We start from the raw sequence: 15,561 nt of genomic DNA on the forward strand, positions 1-15,561 counted from the left end.
TTCTCAGTGTGAACCCTTTGGCTCCAGAATAGTGTGCTACATTTAAATATGAATTTACCTATTGTGCCACTGTAAGTTAATGTGGTGATATTACGGCTTTTGTCTTCATACCTCACATTGTACTGCACTATGGAATATGTTGGCATGTTATTAATAAATGATACAAATAATAATTTCAAATTGGTTAGCCATTCCCAAAACATGATCTGATTTTGGATTACTGTAGCAAAGGGTTAGTACTCTAGTGCTAAAAAATAAAAAAAATAACTTGTGTTACTCCTTTTTTACCCCAATATGTTAAATAAATGATGGTACAGAAAAGAGCGGTTTTGAGGTTTGCGTTTATTTGCTTTTCTGTTTGCATAAGACTTGGCGCCCCTATGTGACAGATTTAGGGTCTTGGAGACCATGCACTTTATCCCAGTATTTGTAATGGCATGCAAGTAGACCTTGCTAAAAGCAGCACACTCAGTAAGGGTGCTGTGCAGGTCTCTGAATAAAAATGGTTTCATGCACTAGAAATGGCAAAGAATTAACAAAGATGCTGGCTCTCAAAGCCTCATTCATAACTAAACTGCAGAGTAAACAGGAATGAATCTTTGGGCCCCTGAACCAGCAGACAGTGCGCTCTTTCAGCCCTGCTCCCTGTGAGGGAGGGAGCCCCGCTCACAGGCTGCAGTGACTCCTGTTTCACCTTCCAAACCTCTCCCAAAATATGACAGAAGAATGCACATGGTCCCAGGCAGGGACATCTACCTGAGCAGCACAAGAAACCTCTACTAGAGTCAACCCCATGTTAGTGTCACCTGCAGATTCTAATGTGCTGGACAATCCCACACGACAGGTTGTCTTCTGCAATACATCTCACTCTGCAGTTATGACTTTGAGCCTTTTATTAGCCAATGCTGCCTGAGATTAATGATGTGCAAAGTGCTTTATACATTGAAGCAGGCAGGCTATTTAAATTGCGATAAAGTATACGTACCAAGTGGGAATAAGAGCATGTAAATAAACAGAAAAGGGTGCAAAGAAAATAAGCTTTTATAAAAATAATATTATTTTAAAAAAAAGTTAATAAAATAGGATAAGAACAGACTTGCAGCCAAAGCGGTAACTTTATAAATATATACATTTGCAACGGCTATAAAAACACAGGGTGTGAAAAGGTTTCAGTTGGGTAATTGCCTGGGGGGCTGCGCTGCCCAAATTGACTTGGAAGGGGTGTCTTTATGGAGACAGATTTCAATCATCCCCTGAGCAAGCCCTTGTGTAATTCACACCTCTGCAGCAGTGTGACTGCAACCCGCTGCTTTTGTTCTCTAGTGCGATGAGCACGAGGCAGCTGCGAGTGCAGGCTGCTCCAGAGATCCCCGGGCGAGTTGCACGCAGGCAGGAGACAAACCAGCCCTACGTCCCTGTGACGTGCTTCAGGCTCTCAGCTACACTGGCCTCTAAAAAAGCAGACCCTATTAGGAAGAGCTCTGGGGCTTCTGCACTGACGCAGATACCCTGGGATACTATAAATATTTGCTCAGCTCCTAGACAAATGGAAATCGCAGCAACAAAATCAGCAGAAAGAAAAACCCCACCCACGTTCAGAGGTAAAACAGCATGGACACAGCCCACCATCCAGACTATAGCGTTTCCGCTGTATGCCTCATGGGGGTCTGTACAGGTGCTGCAGAGGGACGCAGTGCACCAAAGACAGATGCTCACATCTGGGGGGGGGGGGGGGAGGTATTTTAACCATTTGCTATGAATTTAAGTGACTAAAATAGTACAATGTTTTGGGCGATAAAGCCCCCATTCCTCAGGCGCACACAGCAGCCAGTGCACAGACGAAATATATACAGGCCGTTTCGATCTCTGTTTGGACCGTTGCCAAGATGATCTTGATATCGATCCAAACAGGAGGCGAAACGTTGATCGCTTCCAAATAAATTATACACAATAAAATGCAAGACCACCGATTAACTGCACTTCTGCTCCCGTCTCCAAATCTTCTTGGGAGGACGTGCACCTGTGGCAGGAATTTTAATCCGGAATAACGAATGTGCCTCCCACCAAAATGTTAATTCAGGGTTCTAACTGGACAAGGGAAATAAATCCATGGGCACCATCAGCCACGGCTGTCTATTACAAATCAAATGTATTTAAATAGAGAGCTAATACAATAAAGACATGTATCTCAGTCTGTTTCTGAGTCAGATAGATACAGGAGGGTAGTATATAGCCTTATTGGTGTAGTTTAGCTGATAAATCTAGGCCACCCAAAGAAGGTGCCCAATTACTCTACTAGATGTATAGTAAGGAATACTAGGAGGGGGCACGTCTACGCCTCGCTATGAAGCGATGGATAACACTACCCTGTAAATAGCCCGCTGGTTAAACTAGGCCTAACAAAAGGTGTCCATTCTTCCAATATATAGGGAGTACCTGGATTCAGTATATCCTCCAAATCAGTGGTTTCCAACTTTAAGTACTGCACAGCACTTCCAACAGGTACTGTGACTGTGGAGCCCAATAACAAATGTACTGACTGAGCTGAACCCCAGCGGACTTCAACTATGTACATAAAAACCCAATTGCAGGGTGCAAAATAGCACTCTACCCTCTGGCAGGGGAATTAGGGTCACTTGCAGGCCAAGCAGACTTGCTATCCCCCAGGTTATGTCCAAACAACGAAGCTGCCCAGTGACGGGGTTCGTTTTAGATTTGGCAACACTGCTATTCATTCTTCCGCCTCGGACATTGTCACAGAGCGTTCCTATGCAGTGATATGAACTGATGCGTTGGGCAGTACCTTAAAGCAGGGGTGCTCAAGGCCCAACAGGTCAGGTTTATAGGATATCCCTGCCTCAGCACAGGTGGTTCAATCAGAAGCTCAGTCGAAGATTGAGCCACCTGTGCTGAAGCTGGGATAACCTGACCTGTTGGGGGGGAGGGGGGGGAGTTTGAGGACGGGAGTTGAGCGCCCCTGCCTTAAAGTGTGCAGGGGAAACCTGCTGACTGCTTAATTGTTGCATTAGGGTTTTTTTTTTAGGTTTTTTTAACGTAAATAAACTATGTTTGGAACAATCAAAAAAGCTGATGAGAGACAAAAAACTGGGGTGCCCAATCAGAACTGGTAGGAATTTGGAAATAATGACTTGACGATGTGTAATTGGTTTGATAGGACTGTTATCAAACCAACAGCTTTCAATATTATTTAGACCCCAACAGTATAATATTTAACAGTGAAGATTAAAAAAAAAAAAAAATACCCATTTAAAAAAAAAAAAAAAGTTAAAAATACTATATTTTGCATCAAAAAGATGGACTGGCGTTTCAGCCCTCTTATGGCGCTATGTTCAGGGTCGCAGAACGGGACCGAAACATTGGTCCTATTCTCTCATTATAATATGTGACAACTTTTTCTTAAATTAAAAACTATCCGCCGATAACTATCTTTTCTCATGTTAACCTCCCACAGAATCACCGGTAAAACACCACTGCTCTAAATACAGACTGGGGTTCATTTGTTTTGCGGTTCTCGATACATACACTATCTTACAGACGTGCTGGGAGAGAACAAACAAAATACAGGGAGAAAGGACCAATTTTGGCACAAAAAGAAATATACACTGTTCATCCAATACAGTGAAACACAGTTAACAATACAATAACGTCCACCGAATTAAATGTTATATATTGTTAACTGTGCATTACACCATTTCTCATAGGGTCCTTCCTTGTGAAATGATCCACTTGCCCCCATTTTTAAAGGGGAGCCTCGTAGCTTCTAAACGTATCCCTCATCACTGCCGCTTTAAGGCTGAGTCCATAGAAGGACAGGCCGTGCTGAGCCGTGCGGACGCTCCGCGCTGAGCCCCTGCAGCCTCCATGAGGATATCTTTAGAGGGGGCTCACGCGAGCGTCCGCAGGCGTGCTGAGGTGCTGGATTTTTCAGCCGACAGCCAAACTGTTTTTCAGAGCGCTGTCGGCTGAAAACGTCCAATCGGCGCGGAGCAGCGTCAACGTCACGGCGCCGTGACGTTGACATCGGTGCGTCACGGGCGATTGGCCCAGCGAAGTCACTGCCCCGCCTCCCGATCGCGCCCGCTGGCTCGCCTGCATGGCCATGAAATCGCGCAGATTTCAGCAGGCGAGCCTTAGCGTCAGCGCGCCTCATCCCTGCTACCCCCTCTATGGCCCCTCCTGCTACAGCAGTTTAGTTTGTGATGCCTAATTTTCCATGAATGGTTTCCTGATCTGTGTAATATTTATTGGCTTTGCCGTATTAAGCTAAACTGGGATAAAAACCAAGAACGTTAAAAATGTCAGACACGGTTACATCGCGGGGCGCTTTCACATCACTGCAGCTGTAACAGTCAATGCGAAGTGGCTCTACATGTTTTAATGGAAGGCTGGGTGGGAGTGTCATTTGTCACCTCTAAGGACTGCGAGGCTCAGGGGACATCTCATGCACTAGTCAGCATCCTACTGGTACCCAACACCTGCACAGGCTTACGTCAGCCTGAGCCGTTGCTTGGAGACACGGATCCAGCCTCACAGGCTGAGGAAAGTGGAAACTTTAACTTCTTCACTGACAGGTTTATGGAAAAGAAAGCAGGAGTTCCTGTTTGTATCAGGGTGGCAGAGATGCATAGAGAGTCTTCACCATCCTTTCTGCCTTCTGCACCTTCTTCTAGACCTGTACAAGAAATCTCCTCATCTAGTGCTGCTGTGTTTCACATAGTACCAACCAGGGAAAGAACAGACCTTGGAGGAGCAGAAGCCATCAGGGTTTGAAGCCAGTGGGACCTTCCATACAACAGCAAATAACAGTGCCAAATAACAGTGCCCTGCAATGTGCTGCATAGAAGTATAACAAGCTACAAAGGGAACGCGATCAACAAGAAAATGGGTCTACAATAAGCCTGATGTTTGCGTAGGCAGCTGGTCACCCTGATATAAAGTGGATTTTGAGGCATTAGGAGGGAAAGAGCACATGGCTTTGCAGTGTCAGTAAGCACACGGCCATGTAATATGGGATCCTGAGACCCACATACAATCACAGCTTTATTCCCCTCTGCAGGTTGACACACCTCTCCAAAAACCACTTAGACTCAACCTTTTAACTGCAACAACACAAACGGCTGCAGACGGGGCTTGGGATGGACGGGGCATGGACAATGTTAGTACTGTGCAGCTCAGTCCTGTCTGGGTACTCAGGGCACGAAGGGAAGGAAGAAGCAAGTTATGAGTGAGCACACAGCACAGGGCTCCCTGTGTACTGAAACTGCTCGAGATGTCGGTGGCTCAGTCTGGTCCCCCCAGCACTATAAGGGCTCATTAAATCGTTGACATTTTTTTTTTTTTTTTTTAAAGCAACTATATTATACTTTTACTGAACCATAGGATGAATCTCTATTAAAATACTGATTCTCTGTTTGATGTAAACAGGCAATCTAAGCTGCTCCCCCCCCCCCTTCTTCATTTTATTTAACACAGGATTGAAGCACGGGGTCTCTGGAGTTGAACCCCATTCAGTTCAGGGCACCCCATGCTGGGTGCCGGTAGCCACTCCAGGGTTCACATTATGACTGCGTTTTAAAGCTCCCCAGGCCCTGCATGCCAATAGGAAGCCGTGACCACACCCGGTGCGACTTCCTATTGGCCCATGTGACTTGGGGCTTTAAACTGCACAAGATACAAGCACACCCTTCCGAGTCTGAAATTCGCTCCAGAGAACCACCGCTTCAAACCTGTATTAACAATTTTTATTTTTTTTTAAACACGGCTTGGATTACTTATTTAAAGAGAATGTAATCCTGTTAAATATGCACACATTATTCATGCTCTCTCTCTTCCCACCCCCCACACTAGCACCCTCTCTATCCACCTGTAAGACCCACCTTAAGACACACTTGCTTAAAGAAGCATATGAATAGCACTGTGGATATTCTGAACACGATACATAAAGCTTGGCCCCCTGCAGACGCACTTACCAGAACTCCCTCCTACTGTCTCTGTACGTTCTCCCTACCTACCAATTAGACTGTAAGCTCCTCGGGGCAGGGACTTCTCTTCCGAAATGTTACTTTTATGTCTAAAGCACTTATTCCCATGATCTGTTATTTATATTATCTGTTATTTATTTGATTACCACATGTATTACTACTGTGAAGCGATATGTACATTAATGGCGCTATATAAATAAAGACATACAATATGTACAATACATTACCTGCTCTCTCCACTTTCTCCCTGCACATTACTTTGCTTTCTCAGCTCTACCTCCGCACAATCTTACTTCTTCATAAACACGAAGCAGACATCCTAAACACACCAACCTTCTCCCTCCGTGCCTTATTTTCCCACTTACCCTTCCTTATAGAATTGTAAGCTCATTGGGTAGGGTGACCGATGTCCCGGTTTAGCCGGGACAGTCCCAGTTTTTCGGGCTATTTCCTGGTTTTAGGATCTCCCTGGCGCGCGCATGTGTTACATTTGTCTTGGTTTTTACCAGGACAAATATGGCCACCCTATCATTGGGGCAGGCCCCTCCATACCGACTGTAACAATATATGTTAATGTTTGATACTTTATGGTTCTAGTCTTCTGACCCCACTGAACTGCATCTGCGCTACGGAATATGGTGGCGCGTTATAAAAGATAATATTATTATTATTATTATTATTAAAAGAGCAAGCTCTCAGGCCCTCTCTTTGTAACAGAAGGAAAATAATACAATGCATGCATAATATTCACATTGGCAAATGTTTTGTGATTTCAAGTTTTAACCCTTTTACTGCCAGAGAGCCCAGTAATGCAGTGCTGGAAAACTTGAACCCCATTCATTTCAGCTCTCGGGACCTCCTGCTTCCGGAGCTACAGACCCCGTAGGGGGTGCCGTTAGCCGCCCCGGCTGGGCAGCAGGCTTCACATTATGGCCGTTTCTCACAGCTCTCGCACCTTGTGGGAAATAGGAAGCCGTGATGTCATCTAGTGCAGCTTCCTATTGGCCCACGTGACGCGTGAGGTTTAAAAAGCAGAGATACCAGCTCCGCCTTCGGAGGCAAGAACCTTTGGAAGCAGGAGGAGGTCACTGGAGCCGAAATTAATGGGGGTCAGCTCCGGAGGTCTCCTGCTTCAACCCTGTGTAAAAAAAAAAAAAAAAAGCTTAAGCAGCAATCTCACCAAATGTAGGGATTTATTTACAACGTCAACCGCAATATTTGTAGCGTTCCCTATTCCCAAGATGCTTACCAGTGCTACTTTCCGGGTTTTTAAAATGTCTGTTCAATAAGAAGCCCCTTCCCCCCAATTACATTCCCGAAATGGGAGAACACCACCAACGCTCCTGGAAACCGGGGGTTTCCAGAGCACAAAAAAGTGAGGTTTAGCTAAAGAGGACACCCCCCTCCCCCCAGTTCCAATGCTTTGAGAGAGATAGATCTATCCTATCTATCACCAACATATAAAGATAAACTCCCCTGCACACGCATTACCGGCACCGGTACACACAGACACGAATGTCAACGTCACCACGCGGAAGAAATAATTATTATAAAAACGGGTTTCAAGACGACGCAGAACAAGAAATCGTTTTAACCGGATCCAATTTTCCTCTCCCTCCCCCGAGTTACACGTAACTGCGAATTCAATGTTTCATACCAAACGGATTAGCCGCGCAACATGATGTATTGCAGCAACACGGAGGGTATAATAACAGATGTCAGCACGGATATAACATGACTGAAGCGGCAGAAGATCACAGGCCTGGGGGAGGAGAGGAAAAGAAGGGATCTTGTGGCAACATGAACATTTCATGCCTAGCAGCTGGGGAAGGACATTTCTATGGCAGGTTCAGGCTCGGCTGGGGGGGGGGGAGGTTGAATTCGGAACAGAAAATTATGAGAGAGCAACATATCCAGTGGAAATGGTTATTCCTTTCAGGCAGTGCACTTATGCTTCTGAGAATGTAACATCAGCAATAAGTATTTTTTTACTTCTAGAACTCCTCTGTATCCACAACGTAGGACAAGTTTTAGATACAAGTTCCTGCCTCGTAGAACGTACCATCTGATTTCAGCTGCTTCAAAAAGGCAGCGATGCTGCCACTGAATTATACTGGGGCCCGTCCTGCATCCCCTCCCACTCACTGCGCCTCCAATTCTGCAGCGAGGATTCTTCTATTGCGGTATTTATGTTGGAAGAGGTTGACACAATCTGTGCTGTAGTAGAATTATCCAGACGTTTGCCATTTGCAGACCTATTACAGCTTTGTGCGATTTAGGCCCATGTTTGCCAAGCTGTGCTACACCAGAAGACTAGAGATGGGCACATTTTGGGGGGCGGATTTGGAACTGCAGTAGATCGACCAGTTCCTTGGGTCCGTGGAAATCCGTCTACGGGTTGTATCCAATGCCGGTTTTTGATTAATTCGCGCAAATTAAAGCCGACCAAATCCATTGGTCGGATTTTACACCGCAAAACTGATTTTTTGGTTGAACATGCGAGAAAATCCGGGTAACGGATATAGGCGGATTTTGCCCATCTCTACAATAGACCCCTTGCAGGCCAGTCACTTCAATGGGCCACAAGAGGTCTTCCAGCACTGGAATGCATCTTATGGTATAGACCAGGGGTAGGCAACCTGCGGCTCTTTCCGCACCTACATGCGGCTCTCCTCCGTCCGCAGGTTGCCGCTCCCCAGCTGCTGCCTCCCTCCCTCCCTGTGCTGCCGGTGGCTGTGGGGGGGCCCGGCCGGCGGTGGTCAGGCCTCTTGTTGCTGCCGGGCATTTCCCCAGCTGCTGGCCTGTGACGACGAGCATGAGAGAGGCCCGGCGTGGGACAGTGCAGGAGTTAGTATTAATGCTTATATAGTATGTAACCATTAGTGTGTGTACTATATATGTGTTTGTGGGGGTGTAATATTCATGCATGTGCTGTATGTTAATGCTTATACAGTATATACCTACTAGTGTGTGTACTATATATGTGTTTGTGGGGGTGTAATATTCATGCATGTGCTGTATGTTAATGCTTATACAGTATATACCTATTAGTGTGTGTACTATATATGTATGTGTTTGTGGGGGTGTAATATTCATGCATGTGCTGTATGTTAATGCTTATACAGTATATACCTACTAGTGTGTACTATATATGTATATGCTTGTGGGGGTGCAATATTCATGCATGTGCTGCGGCTCTCTGAATATTTTGGACACCATTTTTTTTAATAAAATGGCTCTTCTTCCTTTAAAGGTTTAAGACCCCTGCAATAGACAAACAATATCTTCACAGCGCAGGTCTCCTCTCAGACAGAGATACAAAGCAGAGCTCTTCTCACACGTTCATAATGACGTTCTCCATTTAATGTGACAGCCAAGAACAGAGGAGGAACAACGTTTCAGGTCCCATACGGACCTTTCATCAGGTCCTGATGCACAAGCCGGATTCTCCTCGCTGAAACTTTTCCCCGCACTCTCGAATTGTATCTTATGGTATAGCACCGTTTAATAAATTTGGGCCTAAATGCTTACTGTGCGTTATGATTTCTGATGAGAATTAAAAACATGATTTTTTAACATGTATGGTGTCCCTATTTTAAAATCAATAAAGAAGTCTTTTTGTACCAAAAAAAAACCACATGTTTTTTTTCTTTTGAAAGAACCTGGCTTCTTATTAGACTTTGCAGGCCTGAAATGCAAAGTTAAGGGCCGTGGTAGACATGTAATGCAATTAGAACATACTGTACAGACCATCACTACTTCTTTCATTTTCAAACCTATGATATCTCTACTTTTAATTACACACTGAAAGTGCCACTAAGTGCAAAGAAACCCTTTTGTTTTAAGAAAATGTCTCTTCCTTTGGCCCAAAGTTTAATATATCTATGATTCCCCCCCCCCCCCCCTTTCAATCCTGCACAGGATCACTACTTTCTGTTTTAAGCAACTGGCTAAGACAGGAGTGGTATGTATATACATTATAAAAAAACATTTTTTTTAACGAAGAAACATTAAAGATGATAGCAAAAGTGGTACATGACCGAGAATCCACACTTCCTTTACAAGTTAGATTGTAAGCTCTTCGGAGCAGGGACTCCTTTTCCTAAATACAGCATTACTTTTATGTCTGAAGTGCTACTTCCCATGATGTGTTATTTGTACTATTTATTTTAATGTACTATTTATAATTTATACGATTGTGACGTGTATTACTGCTGTGAAGCGCTATGTACATTAATGGTGCTATATAAATAAATTCATACATACAAGACCAACATGTGTTGTTAACTAGGACTTCAACTTATTTTAGTAATCTAAGGAGAACAGAGAAAAGTCAGCACTCAAGTTTATACATGCAGGGGTGTTTCTCACTGGCTGTCACTATAACCTGCCAAATGTTCCATCTCCCTGCAGCTTTTTAACTTGTCCCTGCCACATCAGTCAGCCACATGGTGTCGATCAATGCATCGGCTGGCTCCTCTGGCACCAGAGGGGGTTAAAAAGGTGCATTCTCTACAGTAATCGCACAATTGCTTGTTCCTTCTCATTTTGCTTCCAAATCATAATCCTGAGATTGATTCACCGAGAAATCACTCGGTAGCAGCGTTTGGAAGAAATATTGGAAGAAAAATATATATTTTTTGCAGGGATTTAAATAAATAAATAATGGAATTTACTCCTGATCAGCTGAGGGCGCACGATTTTACTAGAGTCCCCAGTGACTTCTCTACTGTGCCAAACACACCTTTATACAGAATTTAAGGGCAAAAGTTTTAAATGAAATTATTTTTCAAGCTTTGAACTGTAGGCGAAGCAAATTTGGGCAATTTCACACATCTCTGGTAGTTTAATTCTGTTTTGGAGCTACTGAAATCACACGCGCACACACACACACACACACACACACACACACACACTTTGTGTAATGTCTCAGCGGGGATTAGAATGTGGGCTCCCTCTGTTATGACGTCAAGTAGCTTCTTAGTTTATAATTTCTCTTAAAAATGGCAGCCCGTGTGAAGAGCTGCTGAGTTCTGATCGCTGCCAACTTCCAAATGATTTCCTCTTTTTAGATTAGCCCCTAAAGGAGCCTCCCTGACACTGTATAATTGCATGAAGGTGCGGTTCTGCTGTTCGGATGGATTAAGGATTCCTGGCTAGATTTTAGGGAAAAAAGCTAACAATCTTATGTAAACTCCTTCACTGCCAGAAGTGAGATGGGTTATAAAAATGTTACAGAAGGTGATACATGGCTGTAAGGATTTTCACTTCTTGTAACCTGAAGTTATGTTGCTACATAGTTAAAGTGCAAATCCTGCCACATAAGCAGCTCTTGGGGAAAGATGTGGTTTAGCCCATGCAAAGTTGGCAGCAATTTGTCACTGCAAATCATCATGCACAGAAAATAGGCAGAGACAGAAAACCCCTGGGGCGTCTTCCGCTTCAAAAGTAGCATTACATGTTTTATCGGAGCTTGAACTGTAAGCGGAAAATTAGAGTGTAAAGTACTTAATTAAAATCTTTATCAAAGATTCTGAAACGGATACCAAATCCAGCATAATTAGACTCTGTTCTGCCCACTCTTCAGCTCCCTCACACTCCCTACACTAGGAAGTGGAGAGTATTTTGTTTTACTGAGACAACCAGCCTAACGGAGTATGTATGTATTTATATAGCGCCATTAATATACATAGCGCTTCACAGCAATAATACACGTGACAATCATATAAATAACAAGTAATACAAATAACACATAATGGGGAAAAAGCGCTTCAGACATAAAAGTAACATTTAGGAAAAGGAGTCCCTGCCCCGAAGAGCTTACAATATAATTGGTAAGTAGGAAGAACATGCAGAGACAGTAGGAGGGTGTTCTGGTAAGTGTCTGCAGGGGGCCAAGGTCGATGTATAAGGTGTAGAGTAGCAGCCACGGAGCTACCTATATGCTTCGTTAAAGAGGTATGTTTTAAGATAGGCCTTAAAAAGGTAGGTAGAGAGGGTGCTAGTTGGATATTGAGGGAAGGGTATTCCAGAGGTGTGGGGCAGTCAGTGAGAAAGGTTTAAGGCGGGAGAAGGCTTTAGACACAAAAGGGGTAGAGAGAAGACATCCTTGAGCAGAACGCAAGAGTCAAGGTGGTGAATAACAAGAAATTAGGGCTGAGATGTAAGGAGGAGCAGAAGAGTGTAAAGCTTTAAAAGTGAGGAGGAGAATTGAGTGTGTATTATGGGGTTTAATAAGAAGCCAGGAGTCTAAATAATAATAATACATTTCAAGCTGGCAATTAATATTAAAACGTACTTTTAATTTTTAAGACAATTGCTGCTGTTAAACAGGCTTGAGTATTAATGGCAAAGTTATCATTACATACAGTAACACAAGACAATCATGATGCTTATTCAATAGAAGTGGAATAGCGCAGATTAGGCAAATCAATGGGACTTTCTGTGCAGTTGTGCAGAATTGGGACTGACACTTTATTGAATAAGGCCCTTAAAAAAAATTACAATACAGAGAAAATAAAGTACATTGAGAGTAGCAAGTAAATGACAACATAAGGCAAAGGGAGACCCTGTACCAAAGAGCTTACAATACCACATGTATTACTACTGTGAAGCGCTATGTACACTAATGGCGCTATATAAATAAAGACATACAATACAATACAATACAATCTAAGTGGTTCATAGAGGAACACATCTGCCTATTTATCAGTGGCTGATGTTAATCCCATGTTGCAGATAGATAGATGTGTGTGTAATGTCCCATGCATGATGGAGATCTCTGCAGTGTGGAAGAAAGGCTTATACACTAGGCAACCTTGTACAATTGATGTTGGTCCATTAATAGGTATCACAGCGTATAAAAAGTCTAATACCCCATACATGACAAACTATATATGTACAGCTGGATGGGGCAAATGGGTGGTCTATGAAGCCCTTTGTGCTGAGCTGGCCCCTCTGATAGCCAAGGAGTTAACCAAACACTAAAGAGAAACTTTTCTGTTACACGTTTAATAGGATCCGCATCATCAAGGAGGAAAATTCCCAAGTGCACAAAGAAATAAAAGAATAATATAGGGTGGATCTGTGAGCAAGTAGACACAGCTGCATCAGGGAAAAATGGAATCAGATGTGAAACGCAATACTTTTTAATCAGTGAGGGGAAAATCTAAAAGGTTTGTCACCCCAGGTCATTCCCAAATGTAACACTGTAATCCTAAAAGTTTAAACACTAAGGACGGTCACACGTGGCTGTCACTATAATGCAGGGCAGGGGGTGACCATCAGCAGCATATTGTCCAACATTTACTTACATTGGTTTGAGAAGTTATCGGGAGGGAAGCAGTAAGAACCAAGATATATATATATATATTTATCCCCACAGGAATAGATTCTGAGGATAGGAAGAACTGGCAGCTGTGACCATCTGATGCACACTGACATTCCCAGCTCGCATACTGTTGCTAGCAGGATGGGGGTACTGTAGCCTTCATGGGAACACATACAGTAGGGCAGCGGTCCCAAAACATTTTAGCCCCCTCTACTCCCCAAAATAAAAATGAAAACCTCAATTTAAAAATAAGGCTCCTACACAGTGGAATATATTTCATTGGGTTACTGATGCAGATAAACGGTAATAGTCTCCCTGACCCGCCGCCCTCTCTCTCACCCCCCTGTCACTGTCTCCCTGACCAGTCCTCTCTGTCACCCCCCTCCCTGTCCCCCCTGTCACTGTTTCCCTGACCAGTCCTCTCTGTCACCCCCCTCTCTGTCCCCCCTGTCACTCTCTCCCTGACCCGCACTCTCTGTGTCCCCCCCCCCGTCTGAGTCTCTTCCTATCACACACCCTCCCTCCTCTGTGTCCCCTCTTGTCGCCCGGAGACCCCCTTTTTTGACCCGCTGTTCCCCTCTCTGGCAGCAAACAAGTTACACGTCGGAGCCTGGTTCCTTACCTGGGAGCAGTGCCCCTGACACCACCAGGCACAGGACCCCGAGCAGAGCCAGCGGGGCCCGGCTCTCCCCTCCCATCCTTCGCCGCTGCTGTGTCCCGGTGAAGCAGGGGAGAGCCCCGGGCGGAGCTGCAGCTCTCACACTTCCTGCAGGGGGCGCGCTTGCCTTGGGTATGGGTGCAGCAGCTACAATATGACGTCACCCTGTGTTATGGTTTTGACGTCACGCTGCCGTGTCCCTTCAAAAGGTGTTACGCCGTCGTGACGTCAGCAGGCTGTATGGACCCCCGGGTATGACATCACTCCCACCTCTCAGGCTCCGGACTCTATTGTTGCACCTCTCGTGTATCAAACAAAAGACCAGCACTCAGCGCACCCTCCCACTCTTCTCCTATTGGCTGAGACCCGTTACTGGCCCCGCCCCTGGCCTCGCCCTGGCCGCTGATTGGTGAGTTTATTCTAAGGGGGTGAGAGGAATCAGGCACATCAGAGCAGAGGTGGGGCGGTGGGGAGCTGACAGGGGCAGTGAGGGGCTGGCATGGGCAGCAGCTATGTCATTCAGCGCTGTCATGTGTAGCAGCATTTTCTGTCATTGCTTTAAAGAGAAATTACCCTGCTACCCTTTTATCAATTAGTTTAATACGGGGTTTCTTATTAACATGCAAAAACATTAACACAACTTAAACTATAACAGTGTCAAATAAATAATAAAACAATTCATGTAAATGCATCCCATCATAAGTTTAACATAATCAAATTCCACTTATTTTACCTTGAAAAATGATCGTGCAATTACTTCTATTCTATTGATTCAAGTATGTTTAGGCAGTAAATATAAAAAATGTGTTGTACAAATAAATAATTTTGTCAATTATTTAATCCTTTTCACACGATTGAACACATTTTCTTGCCACAGGGGGTCATTAATGCATTGCAAAGTGGTGCTGGCGTGTTTTGTATTTTAGGTGTTCCTGGTTCATTTAAGGGTTGTTTGTTAAGAGCTGTTTCATACAATTGTAAATATATTTTAATAGATTTAAAGATTGAGATCTGTTAATAACATGGGTGCTGGTCTCTATTTTCCAGATACTTTTAATATATTTTGCATGTTGTGCAGGTTACATTCCACATATCTGACTCTTTTTTTGGACCAATACCGATAATAACAAGCATGAATCCAGATAATTGTATATGATAACATTATATATAATGATCTAAATATGTAACCTAAAAATTGGGGGGGTTGTTATGGAAAGAATCCGAAGAGAGGATAACGTTTGGATAACATGCCTCTGATAACACTAATATTTTTCCTATATTGTGCTGCAGTGTATGTAATGCTTTATATAACACTTTTTAGGTACAAGTCCATGCCTACCTGCATCATGGAACTCAGCCCTTGAAATCCTTAAAGTTTGGAGAACTGTAATACACCCAATCCTTTTGCTTCATTTTATTTTGTATGCAAAAAAAAAAATCGTCCATGACAGGAATTAGGTCAATGTGATTTAATGCATTATTATTATTATTAACGTCATTATTTTATGACCATGATAAAATATGTAAGTAATGCACTTATTCGTAATATGTGACATGCACATAGAGGAATA

At 43.8% G+C, this 15,561-nt stretch overlaps 1 protein-coding gene and 1 long non-coding RNA gene across 2 annotated transcripts in view; one reads left to right on the forward strand and one right to left on the reverse strand.

Annotated features, from left to right (window-relative positions):
* LOC142503619 (uncharacterized) overlaps positions 1-14,321 on the reverse strand; it is a 24,820-nt gene extending 10,499 nt beyond the window's left edge. Inside the window, exon 1 of the mRNA XM_075616143.1 lies at positions 13,955-14,321. Within this exon, the coding sequence (XP_075472258.1) occupies positions 13,955-14,030 (76 nt within the window). The 5' untranslated portion in view covers positions 14,031-14,321. The remainder of the gene's footprint in view (positions 1-13,954) is intronic.
* Positions 7,876-9,581, forward strand: LOC142503367 (uncharacterized). The gene is made up of 3 exons (XR_012803981.1): positions 7,876-8,185; positions 8,687-8,849; positions 9,256-9,581. It is a non-coding gene; the product is annotated as an uncharacterized LOC142503367 (long non-coding RNA).
* Positions 14,322-15,561: the final 1,240 nt, after the last annotated feature.

The sequence above is a fragment of the Ascaphus truei genome, chromosome 10, assembly GCF_040206685.1.
Source record: "Ascaphus truei isolate aAscTru1 chromosome 10, aAscTru1.hap1, whole genome shotgun sequence".
Taxonomy (NCBI): Eukaryota; Metazoa; Chordata; class Amphibia; order Anura; family Ascaphidae; genus Ascaphus; species Ascaphus truei.